General features: G+C 39.0%; 1 protein-coding gene across 2 annotated transcripts; it reads right to left on the bottom strand.

Annotated features, from left to right (window-relative positions):
• On the bottom strand, positions 1 to 27,521 carry dennd1a (DENN/MADD domain containing 1A). 2 transcript variants are annotated; one of them, XM_062434023.1, is made up of 23 exons: positions 27,212 to 27,521; positions 23,611 to 23,675; positions 19,073 to 19,116; positions 18,818 to 18,867; positions 17,854 to 17,973; positions 17,146 to 17,215; positions 15,540 to 15,620; positions 15,279 to 15,332; positions 13,045 to 13,155; positions 12,099 to 12,199; positions 11,651 to 11,696; positions 10,930 to 11,031; positions 10,688 to 10,813; positions 9,567 to 9,668; positions 9,401 to 9,488; positions 9,173 to 9,213; positions 7,103 to 7,174; positions 6,947 to 7,003; positions 6,537 to 6,701; positions 5,344 to 5,408; positions 5,042 to 5,179; positions 3,853 to 4,099; positions 1 to 3,496 (listed from the first exon to the last, which is right to left on the bottom strand). In XM_062434023.1, exons 1-23 carry the CDS (start codon positions 27,226 to 27,228, stop codon positions 2,426 to 2,428), a joined length of 3,033 nt encoding a protein of 1,010 aa, XP_062290007.1. In that variant the 5' UTR covers positions 27,229 to 27,521; the 3' UTR covers positions 1 to 2,425. The 2 variants fall into 2 exon arrangements, with proteins under 2 accessions (XP_062290007.1, XP_062290006.1); XM_062434022.1 differs by lacking the exon at positions 5,042 to 5,179.
• Between the last annotated feature and the right edge of the window lie 200 nt (positions 27,522 to 27,721).

The following is a 27,721-nucleotide window of genomic DNA, read 5'->3' as shown; positions in this document are numbered from 1 at the left end:
TCCAATTTCAATAATCAGTTCATCATATGGGGAACACGAATATCCATGTTAAATGTCATGAAAATATAAAGTTGCTGACATCTTGCTGTGTATCAATAGATGGAAAAAAAAAGACTGCATGTGGAATTATAACCAAGTTACTCTGACATGTTAAAGGATAAAGTATGTGTATTTCAAACAGTGCAGTGCAGCAGGATACTAGCCACCACTGCTTTATTAGTCATACAACAAATATAGTGTCATCTGTACACACATACATACACACACACACACAGCAGCAACCAGACCTGACAGCACTTTGAAGTGATTAGGATTTTTTTGGCATTCAACATGGACGCCCCTCCTGCCCCCCCTGAAATAGACGCTGGTGGCAAAAAATTGTGAGAACAATGATTTTTTGCTCTTTATGCACAATTGAAATCAAGTGTAAGCAGCCTGGAATTCATTAGCCAATCATTGTCATCAAACACAAAAATAATACTTCACTAAAGGCAAAAACAACAAGAAAAAAAACAAAAATAGAAGGAAATCATTTGAGTGCATATATGTATCAGCAGCAGAATTGGCAAAAGGACTCTTTAAAACAACAGAATATATAATGAAATGTTTCAAAAGTCCCAACATATTTAATTAGACAGAAATGCTTTAAAATCATTTTTAGGGATAATACAATGTCTATTGTAGGCTTGGAGGTTTTTTAGAAAACAGTAGGAGGCAACACATTTTCACAGGCCAGTGAGATGAGCTAGAGAAAGATGGGTTTTATCATGAAGGCCAAAATAAACCTGAAAAACCCAAAAAACAAAACAACAGCACTGTGCATGAAGCTACTATAAAAACATCAATAGGTGAACTAACTGCGTGTTTGAGATGCACCACACGTTGTAGCTACAGTACCATAATGCCATTAGCATGTTAATCAACTATAGCAGACTAGCTACTAGTAATAATACAAGCTAATCGTACAAGTTGACATCATTAAGACATAGGCTGTTGTGAATGTGTCATCTATCCTCTTTCGGGAAATACTGCGTGCTGTTTTTTTAAAAGTCACAAATCTATACTGATCTATACTGAGCACTACGCTAATGTGGTGGCTTTGAAGGCAGGTGACATGAGGAGGGTGTTGTGCAATGAACTGTATTAGCTGTTAGCAAGTAGCGAGTGGCGGCGGGTTCGAGAACGGTTGGCATCTGAACATCTTGAAGCAAGGCCGGCATTGTGTGTAACGGTGGGGGGGGGGGGGGGGGGGGGGATGAAACAACACATAAATATGCAAAGACAAATCCTCAGACAGGTAACAGGTGAGTTCAAGTGTTGTGTGCTGATGAGGCAGTCCACACTCCTGTTTGTCATTGGTCAGCAGCAGAGCTGAGGGGAGCTGGGGAGGGTTGGTGAGTGCATGTGTGTCTGTGGAGGGAGGGGGGGGAGGTTTCACCATATTTCCCACCAAATGGATCAGGACCTTCTGTCGGAGTTAATAATGCATCACTGCTAATGTATTTGCACAGCTGTTCTCCATATGCACAAAAATCATATGAGTCTGTAACCAAAGTAATAAATCACAGTAAAAATGTTTTCATCATATATAAATACATCACTTACAAAGTGTATTATAGGTAGTTATGGTCTTTATGATTTCAGTCCTGGTTGTTTTGGTGACACTTGAAGTTACTGAGGTGCATTGACTACTGAGGGCAGCAAATACACAAAAACAAGAACTGGTGTATCTGTTTACACTGTAACCAAATACACTGTGGACTGAGAGGATTCTATACGTCACGTTATTTTCATAAAGAAGACTAAAGATGACAATAAACAATCATCTGACACGTTAAACTGAGCTCATGATCCAACACTGCCTCCTGCATCACGTCCAATGTACAGCTTACTATGAATCCTGTGTGCATCGGTACATATTGGTAAAAGCGGTATAACAATGAAAGATACTTTGTAGAGAGGTTATTGTAGAATCCATATACATGAAATGACTGGTTAAAAACAACAGAATAAATATTGGTTAAGATATGAAAATCTTAAGGATTATAACTGTAATATCGGGTGTTATTTTAAGGGATTCGGCGCTCTACAGTTGCCGTTGCCACCTTCATCGTTTCCAGTGACAAGAAAGCAACTTAAGTCTGCTATGAAAGGAAGTTATGTAAGCCTTATGAGCTAATGTTTCCTAACAAATTTTAACTAGCTAGCTATCTAACAATGGGGATAGGAATAATCTAACAGAACTCTCAAGTAGTATTCAAAGGCAGCATAGCATCTTTAATCTCAGTTTAAGTTATTCTTCTTCTACTGAGCCAGTGCTCATTAGAGCTAATGCACCATTAAGTTCAACAGAAGGTCCCGATCCAGTAATGAGAGAAGTTCGAGTAGTTACAGAGAGGGGCAACTCAGTGCATATTCACAGGATTTAGTCAAATGTTTCCCACCTCCTCCGAAGGTCTTCCACCTTCTTTTTTTGGGGCGTAGCTGGCTTGGCCATAGTCAGCAGGTCGCCAAAAGGATCCTGAGTCTTGTTGCCGTCTTCCTCGGCATGATGCGGCTTTGCCAATTTGTTGGGGGCCGAACTGGGGAAAGACGTTGAGTCTGCCAGACTGGAAAGGGCGTGATTGCTGGCAGAGGAGTGGGACACGGATGTAACTGAGGAGGGGAAGGCTGACTGGAGCAGTCCATAGTTGGGTGGCAGAGTTGAACTACCTGGCGAATGCTGTCTGTAGAGCCCCGGTAGTGTGGCAAAAGACTGTGGCTGGGGTGGAGTGTGTAAATAAGTGCCTGCTGGAGGCCTGTAGACTGCACTGAAGGGATTACCACTTACAGTCGGCGAGTAATGCATCTGAGGAGAGGTGTGCCGGAGAGACTGGGAAAAAGGGTTAACTGATATGTGAGGATGTAGGGGGAAAGGAGGCAAGCCCTGTGGGTAAGGCCTGGTTGGAAGGGTTGGTTTACAGGAAGATGACGACACACCAATTTCTCCCCCATCACTCACTGAAGTGGAACTGGTCTGTGCTGAGCTGTTAAGGGGGTCTAGAAGGCTTATCAGATCTATATTGTCTTCTGTGACCTTGGAGGTCTTCAGCAGGTCTCCATCTGTGGTCATGCTCAGGGCTTGTCTAAACTCTTGCCCCCCTGATGTAGTCCTTCCCTCACCAGCTCTTGCTGGTTTAGAGCGTGACTGGGCCTGGGGGGGTGCAAGGACAGTACCAAGCTCAGGCGTCTTCCTTCCGTGGGGACGTGGAATGGTGATGTTGCCGGAAGTAGAGGGGTCTGAAGGCTCAAGCCCTAAGCCCAAGATCTCACGGCTAGGGGAGTGGGCCTCGGTCAGCACAGGAAGTTGGACAGATGGAGGTCTATCACTGGTAGGAGGCACACAAACAGGCAAGGTTGCTTCATCCTGCCCTATACTCCACAGCTTGTTGTAAGGGTTGGAGAGCTTGAGGCCTGGAAGCGTTCGTGAGTGTTCACTGACACTCAGGTCCATCCGCTGCAAACATAAGAAATTATTCAGACTACAAGTTCTACTATAGGAGAACTACAACACTAAACTGTCCTAGTGCTTTATCCATAGTTTGGGAGAGTATGGACAGCAAGACGGGGACCAGATCCCCTTCTGTACAAGGGAAGGTGGTCACCAAAAATCTTAAGAAATCATTCTCTGAGGGCCATGATCCACAACAAATTTCATGGCCATCTTAACTTTTGTTGTCAAGATATTTTCTTTGGTTCATAGTGCTCAATGCACAAATCAACTGGTGATCTGGACCTCAGCACCGTACCTGAAATCTGGACCAAATTTTGCCTTTTTGGAAATTGTTAAGCATTAAACAAATGACCTCTGACCTGGTAGTTGAACTTGGCTTGTAGCTCCTCAGAGTCTTTGGGAGTCCTCAGGTCCTCGAGACTTTTAGCCAGGGTAATTGGTTGGTTGTCAGGCTCATCCTGGCAGCCAAAGATATCGCCCAGCAGGTTGACATTGGAGAACTTCTCAGTAACTGGGCTTGGAGGGGCAGTGTGACTTTCTGCCCCGAAACCAGGATCGTCCCCTTCCATTAGCTCAGCCTCCTTCAGGGAGCGATATGGCTGTGGCCTGCAGGGACAGCGTTAGACCAATAGTCATTTATTTCCATCAGTGTTTCTTTCTCTCACACACTAGAGGTCTTCATGGGTCAAAACCTGACCTTTTTCAGGATCAATATGCCATGCTTATCTCTAACTTTGCTTTATTCATTTTGTTAAAGAATAAGACAGGTCATATGGTATGTTTTTCCTATTATCAACAAATCTAGGGCTACCACTAACCATTATTTTCATTATCGAAATATACTGAGTTTACTGCCATAGCAGACTAAAGAAACCAGAAAACATTCACATTAAGAAGCTGGAATCAATGACATTTTTTCTTTAAAAAATTACTCAAAACAATGAATGAATTATCAAAATAGTTGACGTGACAATTCTTTTTTTAGCTGGGAACTGCAGTTCTAATCCCCATCACATCTATAACTTTATTATTATGATGAACATGGGCACTGCAGTTTATTCTAAGTAAAATAACTCACACCATATTTGTGTCTGTTTGTGGCTAATCCAGTGAAGTGAATACCTAACGTATCAGGAAACGTGCAAGATAGCTCACAAAGGCTTAATACAGCCTGAGATACTTAAGATAGCTATCTCAGAGGGGAATATTACAGAAAAGTCTCTACCAATTGTCAAATCTTTGTAATCTAATCGTATACATGTTTCGTCATTTCGCCTCTTCTATCAGGTCAGAACAAAACTGACCCTTGCCTTTAACTGAGACATCGGGGTTGGATTGAGTTCCTGCCTGAGGATGCATGATCAACTCTCAAGCATTACATAATCCAATTCTACACTTAACCCTATAATCAAAACCTGATCCCAAGACCTCCCTGTGCAATGACCCAAAGCTTGAAAACAAATGTAGACACATGCACACATTTAATTAGAAAGAAAATAGAAGAGTTGAAAAAGGCTTATTAATCAGTCAATAGTGCTAGATGCGTACAGAGGTGACCACTCAAAAGGGACGGAGAAGAGAAAGCTGTCAGGAAACCCAGAGATGGAGTCCTCGTCGTACTGGAGCTCGTCACCGGACGAATCCTCAGAGAGAAAGACTGTGTAGTGACGAGTAGGACGGATAGAGCTATGATTAAGAGAACAAGAAATTGACAGGAAGTGAACAGCTCATTACATCATTCAAAAGCAACAGGGAAGAAGGGGAACAATAAGAAAAGGAAGGAAGCTGAAGATTAGTAATCTTAGTAACGGATGTAGAGATATACTGTATATATAAGGAAGTAGACTTACTGGTCAACGCTGCTTTCCAGACTCACATTGCTGCTCGGTCTCTTTAACAGCATCGGTGGCCGAGCCTGTGGAAGTGAAAAATAATATGAATGAACTACAAATATCACCTCATGATTGAATGCCTTTGTCAACCAGTCAAGTTGCAGCTTAAATTCATGTCTGTCCAAACTCATAATATTTGTAGTGAGGACTTTGTTGTATTAAGTTTATTTTCTGGCAAACACATTGTCTTCACTTAGAGACTATTTGGATATAAAATATCATCACTTCATCATTTTATCCTATTAGACATTTGTGGGAAACTTTGTCATACATAGCCTACGGATTCTTGGGTTATGGCCAAGAATCTGTAGGGCACAGGGACCTTGACTTTGGACTACTAAATTCTAACCAGTTCATCCTTGAGTCCAAACCCAGCCAGCATGTCCATGTGGGCCCATAAGGATTACATTTGGGCTGCAAATATGGGTCCCACATGGGTTTGTCCACAGTTTCCATGGTGGCCCCACCTTTGTTTGCCCATATGGGCTTCAAGTGGGTTCTGACTGGGTTTCAAGTGTATATGTTTGCCCATATGGGGTCTAAGTGAGATCAGAATGGACCTTAAATGGGGCCCATGTTTCTGAAACAATAATGGGGCCCATACAATTTGCCCTGTTTATGCCCATGCCTGCTTAGCTCACTTACATCCCTTATGGGTTGTAAGTCAGCCTGCTTGGGATTCACATGTGGGGCCCATGTTACTGAAACCATGTGGGACCAGCTAAATTTCCCCAGTTCAAGCCCATGCCCACTCAGTACCCACGTAGCCTGCATTTAACCCATGTGGGGCCCACATGGACATGCTGACTGGGAGTGGACGTTTGTGCCAAATTGAAAGAAATTCCCTCAAGATGTTCCTGAGATATTGCGCTCAGGAGATGGACAACCCTAAAATATAATACCTCCTGCCACGGCATAAAAAGGGGATCACAGCTTATTCAGTATACCTACCTCCTCATCAGGGAAACCCACAGGAACATGAATACTGTAACAATCTTTGGAGATTTTATGAGTAAGGAAATTTAAACTTGCATTTGACAATGTGACATAGTTCAACTGGCAAAGTGCAAAGAATGTAAAAAGAAAAAAGTCAGTCCATGAAGCCAGAAAAAGTTACTGAGTTATCTAAGTATAATTACTACCTAGCTCACCTCATTTCTGCCCATCTGTCCAAAGTGCACAGTGATTGGCCTGTGGTCGTCCCAGGTTCGCAGTGGTCCCTCCTGCCTGACCGTACTGGTGGAGGTAAACCCTGCTGTGGTGTCGTCGTCGATGACTGCCGAACCTGCTGTGGAGAAGCCATTCTCTGCCTGTTCCTGCAGAGGGGGGACATGGGGAGGGGGAGGTTGACATAGGCGAAAGGAGTGGTGGCACTGCAGGGAGATGGGGAGGGAGGCTGTACGTTGTGGCTGGGGTGGCGGGGTTCAGTTGGAAGGTAAGTCAGGGTAGTATTTAAGGTTTTTTTTGTGAACCAAGAAGTTCCAAACTCTAAAATATACATACCAGTGAAACAACAAAACAATAATCCAGAGTAGTTTCCCTGCAGTGTACAGGCACATACCTTCTGCTTTAGCCGGCTCTTGACTTCCTTGATGCCCATTTTTGCATGGTCCTTAGCCTGTCAATCAAACGTGAACACAGTCACATCACTGACATTCTCATTCATAAGTTAAGGTTTAATTTCAGGGTTTCTAATAGAAGTCAGGGACGTGCTTACAAACTTGTAAACGGTCTTCATGGCCGGGTTTGCCTTGGTCCTCACTGTGTTGAAGATGGCCCCGCCCCCTTTCTGTCAGAAAACATTCACAATATCTGTTACTGGAGTTTCTGTTATGTACCATGATCAGTTATCTTCAGATGTATAATCAGTCCTACCTACTGCATTAAAGTATAAATAAAGTCTTAAACCTCTCCTAGCTGCATCTAGAGGTTGCAGTGATCATATCAGACACAAGACAACACTGGAATGGAATGAAGAACATATTTTTATATTTTTTCAGGATTCCCAGAAAAATGTGAGATATAACCTGATGGAGGCTCTAGAAGGAAGACCTTGTAGACATTAAGATTCAAAGGCTTTACTCTCTAGGGCACATGCATATGAGCAGCCATCTGACTGTTAAATTTCAGGTAGCCTTGATCCAGGACCTTGATATGTAAGAAAACAAACACTATTAATTCCGATCAATCGAGGTCTTCAAACCATGAAAAACTAAAAGATGGTGCAGGATTTTTTCCTCACTTGTCAACTTCAGTGCTGCCAAAATTCAGTTCATCATTTTAATAAGTAGAATTGCAGCAAATATACCTTCCAGGTTCTCAGTCAGAGTGAGAAAGCTTTCGATTTTGGTTACTTTGCACCCTCCTGACTTTGTAAGTTTGAGTTTTCAACATACATTCTGTTTGCCACTAAGTGATTCAAATGTCCAGGTTCTGTGCTTCCAGCACTGTAGCTGTAACAGGCTGTGTGACAGTTCTGAAATAGATCAGTGTGGCCAGTTGGTGGTGCTAGAAAGATCAATGTGTTTCCAAACATGGTAAGAAATATGCTGTGGCTGAATCTTACTATTAGAAGTCAAGACACCTCGTCATGGATTGAAATATTAAAGGGCAGGGGACATCAAAATCATTAGGCGTTAGCATAACAGAGCCACCAGATCCCCTTAATGTAGGGGTCAAACATTCAGAACTATATCAGTTTTTCCATTAATGTATCACATGTCTGTATATATAGCATTGTTTTGGGGAGCTGTTCCCAAAGTAAGGATACAGTAGGTGAGGGGTGCCATGAGATTAAACATATAATTGTTAATCTATTGTGTATTTTTAATAACGTTTCACTGCATTAAATAAATTGGTGACATTTACATTAACTACTTATGTTACATATTTGAACATATCAAAACACAATAAATAAGCAATAAATATCAAAATCACCATATTAAAATGTTTAATATGTTGGTAGTCGCAGATGACAACATATTACAACAACTGTTGCCGGTTGTCATAGTAACACAACACACTTTCTGGCTTTTTTGTTTTGTTTTGCAGTTTTGCAGGAGCTCAGTAGTGAGAAAAAAAAGTGAGCATAAGAGCAGCAGTGGAAATATTTGACACAAAAGAAACTGGGTTAAAAGAAATGCTGACACATCTCAATTCTAAAATCTGTGCCAACTGACTACATGAGTCAACAAACGGCCTCAGAAAATGCTCACACCTGGTTTATTTTTCCTTCAACATTTTAAAGAAAAGTTCACTATTATTTATAAAAATGAAAGAAATACATTTAACATATAACCTAATGTAATTGTATTTATTGTTTATTTTAGGTAAAATTGTTTATATATTTTAAATGTGCTTGTATTTGGTTTGTATTGTTGCTATTATAGTATATGGAATTTATGTATATTGTAGATTTATATAATTACAGATTATTTTAGAGATTGTTTATTGTATATAGTATTTTATTTTAATTCTATTTTTTATCACTTCACTATTACAAGGCTACTGTTGTCTCCTAGGGGGATCAATAAAGTTTATCATACCTTAACATAACTTACTTAACTTAACCTTAACTAATCGTACTAATATTATATTATATTATATTATATTATATCATATTATATCATATCATATCATATCATATCATATCATTCATTCAAACTGATAAGCTTCTGTGTACATATAGGCTACGTGAGTTATACATTTATTTGGGAGCAGCAGGAACCACTGGTTTGAGGTAATGTGGCGTCTGTCTGTCAGTATTAGAACCTTCAGACTTGCTCACCTTCACAGTGAAGAGCCACTGGTGGTAGTTCCTGTCACTGCCTGTGGAGAGAGTCACAACAATAAAAGGTCAACAACATTAACCAGTGTGTGTCCTGTCTTCTGTTATTGTATCACTAACACAATACACTGTTATCTCCTTAAAATGGGTAGGCACAAAATATAGATGCACCCAGTGTTTCCATGCTGATGATAACTAACACACTACTACACATCACTGATGCCTCACCTGCATATTCACCCATGTTGATCTCTTCCTCAAAGATGTCACTGAAACCTTCTCCTGCGTTCAACAAGTCCAAACGAACGTCAATGAACTACAGGTGGAACCAATAAATGTATTAGTGTATGAGGAAGGGATAAACAAAACTGTGTATGTGTGTGTGTGTATGTACCTGTTTGAAGAGCTGCAGTTGAATAGCATTCTGGAGGAACTGTCTCATGCCACTGGATCGATGGTTCACAAAAGTTTCCTCGTTAAATGTTATTGGTTCGCCCTAAAAATGCAGAAATACACATAAACTGTCTCAGTACTATAGATCACAGTGATGAAAAACACACTCAAACATGCCACTTAAGAAAGAATTTGTTTGTTGTAAGTAGGGATGTCCGATATTATCGGCCGATATTCACTTAGAAATGTAATATCAGGAAGTATCGGTATCAGGTTTTTATAACCGATATTTGTTCTGTAGGCTTCAGCATTTCCGAGCCTGCATGAACGCAGCATGGGACGTTTACCGGCGCGCTTGATGACGTATAACAACAACAACACGCTAGACTCGTGGGTCTCTAACCGTGGCTAACAAGTTCATAGCGTCCACCGCCATGTACACGAACACACAAACAGAAGGTTTACCTCTTCGTTGTCATTTTCTCTGTCATGTTTTAGGCGAGTCGCCTCTGTGACGTCACCGTCAGAGTCCGGTGGGTCGTATACAGTCTATGGTCCTACTCTGCTGGAGACACAACAGCTGAGAGGACCGAGTGAGAGGACGTTCCTAGAAAAGGTCCCGCCTCCAGAAACGGGGCTTATGTCTGTGGTTTGGAACTAGTTCCAAGTGTTCCCTACGGATAGTAAATTTGTAATTGGCAATGACTGCAAAGCAGCATAATAAATATGGCAGTGCCATATTGGCACTTTTTTCCATAACTTAAATTGAAGTTGTTCTCTTATTTTGCACAGACAGTGTTTACATGTGGAAAGCCATGTTGCATTTATGTATGCATCCAGTGGGGCCTCACAATAAAATTAGGCATAATGTGTTAATTCAACAATAGGAGATATGTTATGTTGTTATCTAACAGTTTTGGTGTAAAAAGCCTGCATATAACGGTATCGGGTGATATCGGTATCGGAAATTAAGAGTTGGGGAATATTGGAATATCGGATATCGGCAGAAAAGTCAATATCGAGCATCCCTAGTTGTAAGTGGTTCTTCCATGAAGCCAAATGACTTGGGGTGTACCACTTTGTTCTCAGTTCCCTGCATCCCTCCCTCAACTTTGTACTGACCGACTCGATCTGCAGAGCGTTCCTGTAGCTGCCGAACAGAGCGGCCTGACTCTTGAGGAAGGCTCGAGCCACGCCGTCTCCCGTCGTTGTCGAAACCTTCTTTAAACGGCTTTTTAAAGATGAAACCTGAGGGGAACATCAAACACGATTATTACAACACAACTGTCACAAAAACATGATTGAATATTCAAAAAGTCGACTGCTTTTCTGAAAATGTAGTGTGCTGTATCTATGTTGCTCACCACATCATTGGGCAGGCTCTGGAGGTCTTCGTAGGGGGTTTCCAGGGTGTTTGTGTCCACATTCAAGACCACCACATCATCAAGAGCCATCCCTCGAACTTTCTACAAAGAGTGGAGAGAACACATCGTATACTGGCAGTCCAAAGACACAAAGTCACTATGCTTGTAAAACAGATTAATAGTTTACTATTTAAAATCTGACAGTAACAGGTATTCCAAGAAACAAGAAAAAAACTTCACTGTTTTATATCTTTCATGTATATGTCAAGTGTCTCAGAGTGGGAAATGACTATCTGAAGAGTCCTAACCACCACATATTAGTTAACAGGAGGTGGAGTTCAAAGTCCAATAAGTGCAAGATGTGCCACATATGCACTGTAAAACCATGTGACTGGACAGAACTGATGATTTTACACTTAGGATTTTAGGTATCTTTGCATACAACCCTGTAAATTATTTATAGCTTAAACATTGAAAAAATGTGCTGTAGTCTGCATTTTAAATGTTATATTTGAAACCAAACCAATCTGAAAGAACCACAATATATCATGATCATGTCTACTTTGCAGCTCTGTAACCCTCTGTTGAAAGTCAGTGCCGGAAGCTTCTTTGAGGTGGCAGTGTTCTTAGTACTAGGTTCACTTTCAGCGTGATTCCTAGAAGTGATTCTGAGACGCTTGATATGAGCCCTGGTTACTGTGTGCCGGGTATAGAATCTTACCTCCATCAGGCTGGAATGTACTCCGATGAGGTAGGGCATTGGAGCACTGAAAAAAGGACCCATAGTCATTGCTGGGTTATGGAACTTATACAAATTAAGTTCTACTATGCATGACAAGCCGTTTATTGCAAGCAGGCATTTGCTAACTTGAGATTTGCATTTTCAATACGCTCTCTGATGTTATGCAGATGATAGGCCGCTGTTTTTCACTGTACCTCCTAATGTTGCAGTTGAGTTAGAGCCACTATTTGACAGCTACAGTATATCATTGCTCATGTTTAGGACTTTGTAATCATGAGAAAGTTCAATATAAAATCATTGTCATCATTATAAAATGCACACAAAACAAAGACATATCAAACATATGAAAACTACTATACATACAAAGATACAAAGGCATCCATTGGTATTTGCAATGATGTGTGTGGGTGATACACAGTGTACTCACCAGCAGTAGTCTAATAGATGTTGAGGCAGGACAGGAATGTAAACATGTTGCCAGTGCATTGGATACAACATGGCTGCAGACCCATGGACACATGCTGTTAACTGAGGACAAATATCAAAAACACAATATGTGATGACAGTTTAATATGCAACTTTTACATATATACAAATATGTATTCATTATAAATTAATGTTCACAAATTAAATTCCAGGCTCTGTTCAAACTCACATTGATGCTGTGCAGGTGACACAATTGTTATAATAGTAAAAAAAAAAAAAAAAAAAAAGGACTACTGTGCTTTTATGGGCTAAACCTCTTCATATCTTGATATCCATCCATTAAATGAACACTTTAGTTTAGCAAATGTTCTTGTATTTATGTAGAATGGCTGAGTGGAAATGGTAAAACTAACTCAGACCATGTGGAAAATGGTTTTATTGTCCATAAAGTTATGTACTTTGGTTGTATATAACATATGTAACTTGTTATAGTCGTTGCATAACCATTAGTTATGATGACACAGCAACTATGAAGTCCAGAGTCATTTTTTGCTCGAGTCATTCACTGAAAAATGGTCAGCAGAAAGTAATATAATGACAATTTTCACATAAAAACCTTAAAGCCTATCAACTTCTTTTAGATATTTGTACCAAATATCAATAGTGGACTCTCTGACACTGATTTTTATTGACATCAGATGATATCCAAACATCCAACTCAAATTTACTGACAGTCATTCATATCTTACATTAAAAGATCAGGGACCTCTCCAAATAGGAACAATTCATTCTGAAGTCTCAAAAAACCCAATTCAGAGAGCTCACAGTGTAAATGCTGCAGTCCTGTACTCTACACAATCTAACAGATGGTACTGTAAGATTTAACTAAGACTTATAATGAGCAGAGCTGTAGAGGAGAGAAGAAACCGGAAGTGGATTCTACTTACAGTGCTTAGTTTGCTACAGCAGATGAGGATTCGGCGCTCATAAAGCATACTAGCGTACAGATGAAGCATGTTATTGACATCTACTGCTACAAAGTACTCTGTTAGGTTTCTCTGTAAGGGTCAAACACAATAAGAGAAAACACAGGAGAGTTAGTTGTGAAGGTAAAGTATGAACAGTATAAACCGTGGTTCAAGACATACAACTCAATATTGCACATTAAAAATATCTGGTAGCTGTTTCAAATGACAAATGAAAAATAAAGTATGATTTTTACATGTAGCTCTTTATCACCATTCATTAGGTCAAAATCAATTGCTTTCAATGTCAAACTAATAACTTTGTGCTTCAAATTTTAAAAAGTAATTCCTTGATCCCATATGTTTCTGTGAAAATGTGGCAAAATCAAACACAGTATTGAAAGTGTTCATCAATCTACAGTGTCTGTGAGCAATCATAATGATAGGGTGAAGACCTTTATATTCTCCATTAATGCTCCAGAATTCAAGGTTTAGCAACATTTTGCTACGCACAAAAACTCCAAACTTTTTGGTTTTAAAGATTTTACATTTTTAACCAAAATCTGGACTGTGTCGCACCAGCTAGTAGTGAAGTCGTCACTAGCTTCGTGTGTAAACTCATTCCTCAATTCTTAGTAAACGCTATTTAGTTTCGCACTAGTTATTGTAAAGCTTAAGAAATAGCCAGTTAACACTTAAGTAATGTGTGAATTGGTTGCTTGGAAACATCAGTGTTATCCTCCAATAACAAGCAACAAACTACGTAAACAGGAAGTCACTGTAGCATCATGAGCGGTGTAGCATAATTTCCAAGAATAACAGTTTTAGGAGCCAAAAGATAAAAATAAACTTTCCTGGTAATCCTTTGTGAATGTAGATATGACTGAACCTCACTATCAATTCTGCTTTAGGGGGAAATAAAGAGCTCTGGTTTGTTTGTATTTCTTTAAACCAATCATTATTGTCTCGGGCCGCACTAAAGCGTGGGATGCAGCGACTGTGCTGTTGTTAAAATAGTGTTGGTGGGTGTTGAGGGGGATTTGTTTGAACCCTGGTATTAAAATGGCTAAATCCCTGTAGAATAAAAAAGGCCACATACAGTAAAACAACAGAAAAAAGAAGTATGATGATTATGTTTTACTGATTTTGAAGTTATCTTAGCTTATCTTTATTAGACAGTCAGTGGCAAGGAGGCCAACAGGAAACAGGGGAGGAGAGAAATGGGTTTGGCGTGCAACAACGGTCCCTTGCTGGACTCAAACCAAGGACATTGCAAGTATGTGGCATGCACTGTAACCACTTTGTTAGAATGGCACTCAAGATGTTTTACTGATTAAAAAAAAAAGACAAGCATAACTTGCCATTTTCAGCGTGTAGGTTGCTACAGTTGAAAGGAAAATACAACCTGAAATGGGCGACCAGTGGCAGGCTTATACCCACAGTCTATATCAAATGAGTCAAACTATGCATGATACTACTTTACATAAGCGAACACCTGGAAACACACTTTGATGGGTACAATTGTGTGACTTCCCTCTGGATTATTCAGCTAATAGGCAAGAGTTAACTGGCTGACACAAGAATCTCCAATTGACCTGACATGTCACTGCTTTTAGACACATATTAATCAAATTAACAGTGAAATTCTACAGAAGTGTATTGCATTCACCTGAAAAAAAAAAAGGTCTGTTTTTGTGAATAATTTTTCTCTCGTCATAGCCAGCCTGAATGCATTTCATATGCATCATCTGCTATCTGTGGAGCATGTCATATATGTCCAACTGATCCTGAAGAAACATCAGTGTCCAGCAGATCTGACTGTGCTTTCCATCTGAACGACCGCAAAATCCTAAGGTGCCTGCATAAAGTCTACTAACTAATGACAATAGCATCTATATGACTTAAAGACAGCAGAATCTCCCAGTGTCTCAAACCCAAAACAAAGTCAAACTGGATTCAACTAAAAAAGCGGGCCATGTTTGGGAAGGGAATGAAAGCGTCTGTTGTGTAAAATGATCTCCTTAATTCAGAAAAACAGGAAGCAATATTCAAAAAAACAGGAAAATTATCTCGTTAATTCAGAAGAAAAAAAAAAAATTCCAGTGAATGCAATATGCTTCCATAAAATTCTGCTTATTTTGGAAGTTTAGGCTTTTGACTGTGTTGTCTTTCAGCATCTTATCAGTGATCTTAAATGAGTTGTGTTGTGCGCTCACATTCTCAGGTATGCTGGGGAGTTCCCTCATGTCAGGCACAGTGAAGAAGGAATGCTGGAGAAAACAAAGAGGGTCAGTGCCAGGGTGATACTTAACTAGAACAATACATTTGAATCAATCACAGTGTGGTAGAAAAGAAATGTTTCTGATGTCTCTGTGGCTTTATTTTTTCTTTGGCAGGAGAGCAGACAGTCATTGAAGAGTTTCCTGTTAAAACTGAACTCAGGATGTGTATGTGATGTTGGTGAAGTCAGAACTCACCACACCCAGATGAACAGGAACTCCAGGCTCGGGGATAGGGAGCGTATGTAGTGACACCAGGAGCTCTTGCCATTGGCTTTCCTGAAACATTTGGGAGTTATTTAAAGAAGCATACACAAATATTACTCCAGGGGAAGATACATCCTACAGAAGAAAAGCTGCCCAGTCTGTACAGAAGTATAACTGCAAGAAAATACAAGATACTTAATGTCATACTTCAACTGTGTTGGTCTTATCATCAGGCAGCAGTGTGACTGATTATACTGTTGTGTCAGTTTATTATCTCTCCTGCTGCAGTCTCAGAGAACTGTTACACTACTACAGACACATTTGGAAACTGTTAACACTCATTTATCAGTGTTAGAAATAAATCTATCTCAACAGAAACTAATAATCAGTTACAGTATCTAAAGCAGAGGACGTGATATATCAGGCCAAAAATGAAATAAATGTGATTTTAAGCTCAAAAGTGAAATAGTAATAACAGTTCATATGATGCCACATGTTCAGTGAAGAAAGACAAAAAATCTGACAGAACACAATGTCCTGGGTTTGAATCACACAGTTTAGAAATGTTCTGATTCTTGGAGTCACAACTCAATTGGAAGCAGATTCTTATTTAAATACACGGGGAGGGAGACTCCATTTTTAGACTCTTACTCCAGTGAGCCGTGTGCCAAACCACTGACTCATGTCCTTAATCTACTGAACTGCAATATAACACATCACTGACAGTGGAGTCAACAGGTGTTTGATGAAGGTCGCTGTCTGATGAAGAGGTTAAAGCAGAGAAAAGTGTGTAACGCTAAAAGAAGAAGTGAAAGTGTTTTCTGTTTTTGGGAGCACATTACTCGCATTCTTGCCCCCCCACGCTGGCTGCCTGTTGTAGAGTTGATTTTAAAATTCTGATGATTGTTAACAGTATATTATAGAACTCTTGTCCTCATATCACACTGGCAGAGAACTGATGTCATCTGAACAGAGACTCCTGTCTGTCCACAGATCCAGGACTAAGTGTTATGGGGACAGGGTCTTCTCTCTCTCTCTCTCTCTACTGCTGCCCAAAAACTGTGGAATTCTCTTCTTCCCTCCATCCACTTCTCCCCTGCCTAAAAACAGTACTCCTGAGCTTTTAACTGTGCCTAACAAAAACAAATGATTAAAAACCAGCTTAGGTATTTCACCTCAAGTCAATCAATGAATCAATCAATCTTTATTTGTATAGCGCCAAATCACAACAAAAGTCATCTCAAGGCACTTTACACATAAAGCAGGTCTAGACGGAACTCTTTAAATTTTAATTAAAGAGACCCAACATTCTCACATGAGCAAGCACTTGGCGACAGTAGCAAAGAAAAACTCCCCTTATGTTTGTGCTGTTCTCACAATCTGCTCTATGCTCTATATGACCATCTACTTTCATTATTGATGTTGTTGTAGTCATTTTTATTATCATTCTGATTTCTTTTTTATTGTGTTTGTTTTACCTCTGTGAAAAGTACTTGGGATCAACTATGTTGTGTTTGAAGTGCTTTATAAATGAAGTTGAAGTTGAATTGTGATTCTTGTGAATGTGATGTGAATCCATCGCCTGTCTGTGACTTACCTGGCCTTTGATGGTGTAATCTGCCAGGATATTAAGCAGCTTGTAGAAGACTTCAAACCAGGGCAAGTAGCTGAGGAACAAAAAAAAAATGAGGTTTTTGTACTTTTCACAGAGCTGCCACAATTTGTGGTTAATCTCTAGTTAGCATGCATGTGGTAAATATGGTTGATTCCTTTAACAAGCATATCAGATACAAACTAACTTGTGCTGGAAAATGAATATAATTGTTTATGAGTCAACACTATGCTGCAGAGTTCCATCAAGTTAGACATGATGATGCTACACACTGATGGTATTGTATAGATAGATAGATAGATAGATAGATAGATAGATAGATAGATAGATAGATAGATAGATAGATAGATAGATAGATAGATAGATAGATAGATAGATAGATACTTTTTTCATCCCTTTAGGAGACGTTCAGCTGTCCAGTAGCTCATTAAAAACACATCCATAAATAAATAAGAACATATATACAAAACAAATGAAAGAGCAGATTAAATATTTAAAAAATTAAAATTATTATTGCACATTTCCAGTAATCATTGCAGTTCCCCCACGACTATCTATTGTTGTTATAATCCAATGACCATCCCTATTAATTCTTCACCAATGAATGAACTGAACCTTTTCTGTTTATCAGCACTTCCCATGTTTCCTTCCTGCTTTAGGGTCAAACACTGACGCACTCACACACTCACTCACCTGAGAATGCAGTAGCAGGTGTGTGCACCTGAGGAGAGGCGACAGAAGCCAAATCGCTGTTTGCTCTCAATGTCAGTCAACACGAACGTGAAGTTCTGGCCGACCTGGTTGACCGTGAGGCTGAAGGGTGAGAGAGAGAGAGAGAGCACAAATCATTAATCACAGCCCTGCATGTCAGCAGGTTCTGTCCTGTGTGTGGAGGACATCCACCGTTTTCTTGCTGCTATTTTTAAGAAACTCACTGATACAGTGTTCTCAGGGTTATGTTTAAGTGTAGACTCGGGGAGATTGTGCCTTTCAGTGGAATAGTCCTTTAAAAAGCTTGAAATTTAAAAAGCACCTAAAAAACATCTGTTCAGACATTTAGGTAGTTTGTGGTATTTCATATTTCATCTTGACACTTATGTCTGTTCTCATTCTATATCTTATCTGGCGTCTTTGTTTATAATCATTTCGATTTGATACGATTGTATTTAATTTGATTTATTTTGAATGTGAAGCACTTTGTGACTGTTATCTGTGAAAGCTATATACATTCATTCAAATATTATTCTAACAACAGAGAGAGGAAGTGATGTAGGATTTATAAAAAAATACTTTTCTTTTCAACAACTTTTGAAAATCTGATTTTGTGCACTATCAGCGCCAAAGCATACAGGTTACAAGTACTGTTTGCTCAAACCTGTTAGTGTGTATGTCTCTGTGTCTGTCTCTGTCTGTGTGTGTGTGTGTGTGTGTGTGTGTGTGTGTGTGTGTGTGTGTGTGTGTGTGTGTGTGTACTTGTGCATGTGTGACTGTGTGTGTGTGTGTGTGTGTGTGTGTGTGTGTGTGTGTGTGTGTGTGTGTGTGTGTGTGTGTGTGTGTGTGTGTGTGTACCTGTGCATGTGTGACTGTGTGTGTGTGTGTGTGTGTGTGTGTGTGTGTGTGTGTGTGTGTGTGTGTGTGTGTGTGTGTGTGTGTGTACCTGTCCATGCTGAAGGGGAAGCAGAACTTGGGCACAGTCAGTAGAGTTTCCTGTGGAACACAGATGAAAGAATAATAGAAAGAATGGCAGCAGTTACATGTACTGACATCAGTGTGTACTAGTAATGATGCAATGTATTCAAATGAATAAAGTTAGAAGGGGTTTGGATGGATGAAAGAGAGAGAGAGATGGAGCAAAGCATACATGGACAACATAAGCAAAGGAAAGCATTTTAGAATCTGATGCATTTCAAACCTGCTCTGTGTAGTCTTCAGGGAACTGCCTTCTCACCTCCGGCCCTGTTAGAAAAGAACAGAGAACATATGACTGTGGAGGAGTGAAAATGACCCTACTTTACTTCCAATGGACAATTGGAAGCTTCTCATACAGCATAAAGCACATTCATTGATAGATCAGTACAGACCGACTGGATGACGTTCCTGCTTTAACCACATTAAACATTGATTTGTGTGCCCATTTTTGTTGAAAGTTTTAATCAAAGTAGATTACTTATATTTCCATCATGAATCCATTATTGCAGCTCATTTACAACAAATATTTTAGCTTCATCTTGTTGATAAAATCACAGCAGCATCAGATAGGTAGTTATGAGCCGTCTGTATTCAGAGCTCAGACCACATTTCAGCCAAAGTACAACATCTGGCTTTGTGCTGCTTCATATGAATAAACCTGTATCCTGTCCTCCCTCCAGCTCTGTGGCACCAAAATACCACATAGACAGGCAAATGTACACAGTCTGAAAAAAACTCAATTAAAACATGCAAGAATGAAGGCTTCATTACAGCAGCTGATTTGCAGTTGAAGTGATTTTAAAAGCAGGCAGAGCACAGGACTCTTGTTTCTGCTTTCTTAGTTCCTCTGAATGGAATCCTTGATGCTCCACAATACAACTGGGGCCTCACTGATACTGAATTTTTGGGGCCGATGCCAATACCAATATTATGGAGTTTTTAAAAATTCCAATATCAATACATTGGCCAATAATCTTCACTTTCACTTCACTGGGAATTGAATTATCATTAATGACTATGGTAGAAAAATACATAGAACAAAACCACTTGAATTAAGCAAAAGGATACAATATACATAACCTACAGTATATAACTTAAACACAAATATCGCCCCATATTGGACAACATATACTGTATGCCGATACTGATATATCTGTTATAGGCCGATATCGGTCTGGTTCTAAATACACCAAAATGTTTTAACAAAAATGCACTTCAAAGTTTATGTCGACAGTTTGTGTTTGTCTCTCTCTTCCTGGTGATGCAGACAGTCAGCTCCAATGTTTCCCTTGGGTTCTGTGGAAGAACTCGACCCCACAAACCTCTGCAGCCAGGCTCCAAAACCTGCAGCTCAACTATCACATATGTTTGCTGTAATATCCACATACTTCTTTATGCTTTAAATTAAAGATGGATGAATACGAGCTGATTGTTATTATGGAGTTTTTTTTAATGCTCACGTTGGTTAATTCTATGGTGCAGATGCAGTGAATCTGTGATGTGTGTTGTTGTGTGTTCACTCCACTGAGTCTCTACTCCCACTGACTGTCATGTGACAACAATGGAAAATGTTTCACAATGTCTTCGAAGTGCAAGAAATGTTACTGAACTCGTTCACAGTGAGATGGTCCTCCACACATCAAACTGTTGTGCTTCATTTTCATTGATTTCAATCATGATATATTATTTCTATACTTATATATAAACCAAAGTGGGTTGAAGTGAGTGTGTGAAGCAGAGTCAAACTAAATGCAATCATGGCTGAAAGGTTCCAGCTTTAAAACAGCAGCAGAAAAAAGTCAGGCTGAGGAAGACTTGTGTGTCAGAGCGATGGATACGATGTTTTTTTTAAAGACTGAACAGGAAATGATGCGAGCACTAACTCCAACAGGAAGAAATTCTTAGAAATACACCCAGCAGCCTCTCCTCAGTACCCAGGAAATACAGCACGCGATGCAGCCTACATTCATCTACAATGAAGCGGTGCCTGCTTGTGACCCTTCGTCTCAGTTTGTGTCACAGTCTAAGAGCTGTGAGCTGTTTCCTTTCAGTAATGGACAGGAGAGTTTCAACTCTATCCAGTAGTTTACAAATAATGTGAACAAGAACAATGTCTTTTCTTCTTCCCCATGAATCATGTTATGAACCTTCAGATTTACTGGAGGGGTCCTGACCCCCCACACTGGGAACCATGACTATATCCAACACCTGAAGGAATGTACACAGGAAGTGACTCTTTAGTGTTTTACCCTTGAATCAGTTCAGTGCAGTAGATCCAAGTAATGTATAAACATATGCATAACTGTGTTTTACATACTGTCTTTCTAATTGAACACACAGCAGCAGAAATGGCCTCACAAGGGGTTGCCAGGTTTGAGTTCTATCCCCCACATTTAACCCTTCCATACCGTTCATATTCTACACCCTCACAGTATGTTCCAGGTCCATTTTTGAGTATCCCATCATAAAAAGTATTTATACCAAATTTTGAACCAAAGATCTATTCTATTACATGAAAACATGTTCTTATTATTCTTCATATTCTATAAAATGATCTCATGGATCATAAAAGAGTGATTGTGAATGTCTTTTTTCCACAAGACGAATCAAACCGAAAGATGAATCAAACATTTCTTAATGACTGATGGGGAATTTATGAATTTAAATTGGTGTAGAGACTAATTATGAGTCAGAATATGAACAGTATGTATTTATGTAAAGGTAAAATGAGCAGAACTTTATGGAAGTGTGGGGTTTATTGTATAACCATTAGAGCCATCAGTCTTCACTGCTACATCATAAAAAGAAATCCTCATAACTACTATCTTATTAAAACTATCAACTATTCATTTCACTAAAACACATGTCAATAGATACAGAGATAATCTGACCCAGAACAGCCTCAGTGGACATAAATGTGTAGCACTTATACAAACTTATAATATTTTAATATAAAAATTAATTTTTGTGCATTTTGGGCCACTTTAGGAAAAGTCATCAAATTTCAGAGTAAAAGACATTTGAGGTGTTTTTACAAGCTGTCGAATGCCAAGACGGGTCAAATCTGACCTGAACAGCATGTAAGGGTTAAGGCTAATTCATTTTTTGGCACCTTGAGGCCAGCACAATAACACTGACGTATTATCTACTTAAAAATAGATATGATAGAAGTGTGAGCGCGCATCTAGCACACACGGAGTAGCATCAGCATTCATTCAGAGTTTGTATCCTGCCTGATGAAGGTAAGTCTCATATCTTCTATCTTTAGCTGCTGAATGCTCCACAGTGTCTATGTGGCGGAGTAGGTAGTGTATTGTGGCTTCATGAGTAAAAACGGTAGAAACAGAGAGCAGAGAGAAGATAATACTGTCTGTAGAGCTGAGCTGAAATGCAATGCGGTTACTTTTTATGTGACACTTTAGTAATGTGAATGTTTTCATATTACAAAGTCATTTGATCCATTGTTTATACGAAAATATTGAACTGAACCCTGAGGGATGATCAGATTGGTGACTAAGCTTTGCTAAAATACAGCATGTCAAACTAACTCATCAACAATTACTTTTTATAATCTTTATTTTTTTAACCATCTCTTCTGCCGTCCATACATTTAGAAGATGTATGAATTTTGTACAATTAAGGAGAGATTCAATGTGCACATAAGAGCAATAATAAGTAAGTCCAGGAGAGGTTAGAAGAAGAAATTTCGATTTTTTTTTTTTTTTTTTTAAACGATTCAACATACATATCTATATAAAAATGAAGGGACAGGGAGACGAGAGCATTACATGATCATTCACATGGTTAACTTATGTTTTAGACATTAAAAACAACACAGAAATATAATTTGTCCCAGTCTATCCTTATACTGTCTCTTAATTACAATCAGGGTTCAAAATTAACTTCCAACAAACAAACATTTGCTAAATGTTCAGATTTGATCAGCCACTAACACTAACCTGTTGTCTAAGCTATATGTAGAGCCGACCGATATATCCGTCAGCTGATATTGACCTCAGATATATCTAAATCCAAGTTTAATATATGCATATGTTGTGTTTTGTTTGTTCTACATGTTTTTTTCAAATTCCTAGATCATTCTTATTATTAAATTTCATAGATACATTTACTGTTTCAGTGCACTGATGTCATTTTATAAAATAAACTTTACTGTTAAATAATAAAATATCATACCTTCATTACATTTGAGGGATCATTGCAAAAAAATGTGTGTTTATCTTTATATTCAGTACATTTAATATTATCTGCCAATATATCGATATCAGAATATTTTTACTCCATAATATTGGCATCGGCATCGGACCCAAAACATGTAGTATCGGTCAGGCTCTAGCTACGTGCCATTTTATCCATCTTAATTTGCTTCATAGCCTCAGTGACTCACTCCTCAATGGATAACTAACTACTTTCAATACATCGTTTTTTGTGATGATACACAAAATAAGATAGAAATGCTTCTGCCAGGCAGAGACATTTTAATTTGTAGGATCTCCCAGGATGCATTTGACCAAGGTTAATGGCACTTTTTTTTTTGTTCTGAGAATGAAGAATATCCTGAAATACTAAATTCCAAAGCCTATGTGTGTCCTTCCAGTTCTCTTCAAGTGTTTATAAAGACACCAGCCTTCATTTGAGACTCTGCCACACACACACACACACCACACACACCACACACACACAGTCCAGTTTACTGCTGACAATCAGTGTGAAATCAAATAATGAACTGATTCAGAGACTTACCAGAGCTTTGTGTGCCTGGATGGTCCACTTCCATATAGACCTCAAAAGTGGACTCAGGGCTCTCCCTGGAACAGAAGAAAACAGCTTGAGAGAGTGTTCTGAGTAAGTAAGTAAGCACAGTCATCATGTGTGTAAGCCTTCACTGAAAAACTGGACTGGAGTTTATTTCAGTGTCATTAACAGAAAGCAGAAACTGTGCTCCTGTTCTATTGCCACCATCTTACATTAATATGTTCCACCATGAGAGGTAATGATTAACATACTCAACTAACATACTGTTTGAACATAAAATACTGTACTCAAGGTTCACTTGCTCCCTTTTTCTAGATCTTTCAGCCATATCTCCATCAGAGGTGGGTTATGATCCAAACCCCTATAGGGCTACCTGGTATTTGGCGTAACTGAAGAAGTTCCATACGTTTTGGTTGTCATGACAACAGATTCAATTTACAGATTCGATTAAAATCTTTGCAAAAAGCTGCTACAGTGAAGTAACCAGAAATGTAATAAACCTCACACACTGATTTTAAGTTATTTTAAAATGTCTGATTTTAGATTTGAATGATTTTTCGCTCCCCTGACTGATATATTATTATATATGACATCATTAGATTATTAATAGTGAAGCATCAGTGTTAGAGCAGCATGTTACTGTTGTAGCTGCTGGAGGTGGAGCTAGTTTACACTACTTTATATACAGTTAGCTAGTTTAGTCCAGTGGTTCCCAACCTAGGGGTGGGGCCCCTCCAAAGGGTCAGCAGATAAATGTGAGGGGTGGTGAGATGATTAATGGGAGAGGAAAGAAGAAAAAACTAAGTTCTGATATACAAATGTGTTTTCAGTTCTCATAGACATCTAAGATGTGATAAGGGGAAGAGTTTAGAAGCTAAAAAGACTAGGTCAGAATCTAGTATGTGGTTGGACTGGTGTGTAAAACTGTGATCAATTTGTTACATGGATAGTCAGTGGCAGCGTATAATTCCTGGATATTAACGGTTCATCTGTTATAAAATCCAAATACACAGTGTAGCACTGCCAGCTGGAGAGTGGATCACATTGGCAGTAGACGAGAAGAAGACAGAGCTGCTGGTATGTGTCTGTTTAAACAGGAGTTTAGTGGACTTCTCTGCATTTAACAGCAGAGCTGAGAGCTTGGAGCAGGACACACAGTCGCTCTGTGTCTCTCTGTCCTCTGTTTCCATCAGTTATGCATTCAGGTCATTTAGCAACAACACTGTAAAGGTTTTGCAGTCTGTCATGTTGTCATGTATATCCAGGAGGATAATGTCAGTAAGTTAGAGTTAAATACAGACTCATTCACTTATCACGTGTGAATAGACGTGAGGGTGTGTGTGTTGTAATTTCTAAATCACATGAAGTCTCCAGGTAATATTGACCTGTGTGAAAAGCGCTATGAGTGGGAGCACTGTTAATGCCCCTGATGACTACTTGATTCTTTATCTTAATTCAAGTTTAATAGATACAGTTTTTGTTTTTTGTTATTTAGTTCTAATTATTTTAGATATTTATAATGATTAAATTCCCATTGAAATGTACTGTTTCAATGCACTGATGTCATTTTATACAATAACATTTATTGTCAAATGGTAAAAAAAATCATTGCAAAAAATGTATGTTGTACATGTGTAGGCCTTTATATATTTTATATATAAAAAAGTAGGGCGATATATCAATATCGGAATTGTTTTACTCCTTAAATCAGTAATAAAAACATTAAATGGACATACAAAAAGTAAAGTACAAGTGTTTTAAAACTGTACTTGAGTAAATGTATTTAGTTAGTCTCCATTCAGAACATTTACCACTAAATGTTCTGTAGATACGTTTTCAAGCTCAGTCAAACAGCTGCTAAGTCAGCTTTACTGTTCATTACAAATGACATCATCAAGTGGATACACAGAAATATGCAGAGTTGACACAAATGAGCCCTTCAGTATGAAAAGGAGAAATAAGATATAATGGAGGAAATGGATGCACTGAACTCGTTTTCTCCTGATTAACAATCCTAAGTCATGCAGTATTTTCTAGCTTTGTCTTTCTCTAGTAAATACTTAGAATTAGTGTCCGTTCCAGTCATTTGTGCTTGCAATACTGAACAGTACATGATTGGCCTGCCGCTGTCCTTTCAGCACCACAGCTCAGTGTGCTGCAGACGCTCTGAGCTCAGTGGGTGGAGCTCAACAACACTGATGTGAGCTCCACCTGTCCTTTAATGTAACTTCAAAAAGTTCAGACTCTGCTGATTCTGCTTGATTTTACATTATAGTACACTGAACGTGTTGCATCCTGGAGTCTGGAAAACTGAGACTTTTCATACTTTTGTACAGTTTTATACACCAAACATTTCATCAAGAAGATTAGCTGATGATGAAATAAATAATCATTTGTCGCAGCCCAAGATTTATTAATTAGTTTAAATTAAATTGGCAAAAAATGTGATAATCAATCAATTGAAGTCATTTTTTAGAGCAGAAGTGCCAGAAATGATCTTGTCAAATATCAGTATTTGCTACTTAAATATTATCTGGCTTTTCTGGGATGCTGCAATTAACATTTTTCACATGTTTCTGACATTTTAAACAGCAAAATATTAATGATTAATCTTGAAAATAACCAAAAGATGAACTGATAACTGAAAATGATCAATATAGATGCATTCCAGTCATTGGTTTAAGGTCTGTATGAATGAAAAAATCACACAAACAAAAGTATGTTAGCTGTAAATAGCTGTGAATGAAGGTGGAATTTGACAATGATGTCATTATAAATACATTTACATATAAAATGAATAGGTTTCAACTGTATTATTTAGTTCATTTTTAAGTGTACTGACTAAAGAAATCCCTTCAATTCAAGTTAGGCTAGATCCACATAGGATGTCATTACACCTCACAATAAATACATCTCATATTCATCAGATATAGATGCATGTTCACCACAGTAACACGATGGATCTGATCACCAACAAAACACCAAACCTGTCATTGTCAGTGTGAGGAAATCCAAAATATGAATAGGATTCTAATCAACTGACAATTTCTTTCTGAGTGTATGATCGTAATGTTACAGATGTGAAAGGGCTCATTCCTCAGAAAAAAACACCTGATTAAAAAGGGTGTTATCTGACTAAAAGCTAGTCACATCCCAGTATTTACGCAGCAGTGACGTTAGGATGTGTCTATCTACGTTATTTGTGCTTTGTACTTCAGTCCTGAACGCTGGCATCCGGTTGTGGAAGAAAAAATGTGAGTCAGTTCTTGATGTTTACACTGGCTGCACTCACACACAAGCTTTGACCCTAAGTCACTGTTTGTCTTCTCTCTCTCTGCTTGAGCCGGGAAGCTTCTCCCTGACGTCTTTTCTCAGCTTGTGAATGAAGAGTAGACCTGACCGTAAAACTACACCTTTTAAACGCTTTGTTTTTCTAGCTCCGTTAGAGTAGCGCCTCTGTTTTTAGCCTGTGTCGCAACAAGTCAGGGCCTCGTACTGGACTGTATCTCTCCCAATGACTCACTGGAACACAGCTAACAGCAGCGGGCTGTTGACAGTCGTTGTTAAAGCAGTAGATAAACATTCTTACTTGATTCTGGACCCCATCTTTATTCCTCAGCCCTCCGCCGCTGACAGCAGATAACAGTGCGCAGACGCGTCTGTCCGGAGGTGTTTTTTTTCTGATGCTAACCTGTCACACACACAGCGGTGTACACATAGCCGTACAACGCCATGGTCCGTCTACACGACGGCGTCTACACACGTAGGTCACGCTCCGCCTCGCGCTGAACTCTGGGAGTTGTAGTTGGACTCCAGAGGGCACGCTAGTCTGTGATAGGGTAAAATCCGCTGCTACAAACTACAGCTTCCATAATACGTGTTGTATATAACGTATGGGTCGCGTGATGAGATATAGCTGCTGATATGGTCGATATTTACTCAAATGTACCTTTGGACACAGCTAACACTTGGACTACAATATACGTGTATGCAAAGCTTAAGTTTAATGGTTCAAATATTGACTTACTTCAGAGTAAAGTCGTAGTCTAATAATAAAGACAACTTTCTTCACTGACAAAAAGAAAACATATTTAGTCAC

Source organism: Scomber scombrus, chromosome 15, assembly GCF_963691925.1.
Source record: "Scomber scombrus chromosome 15, fScoSco1.1, whole genome shotgun sequence".
NCBI lineage: Eukaryota > Metazoa > Chordata > Actinopteri > Scombriformes > Scombridae > Scomber > Scomber scombrus.
This window is presented reverse-complemented; position numbering and strand designations above follow the sequence as displayed.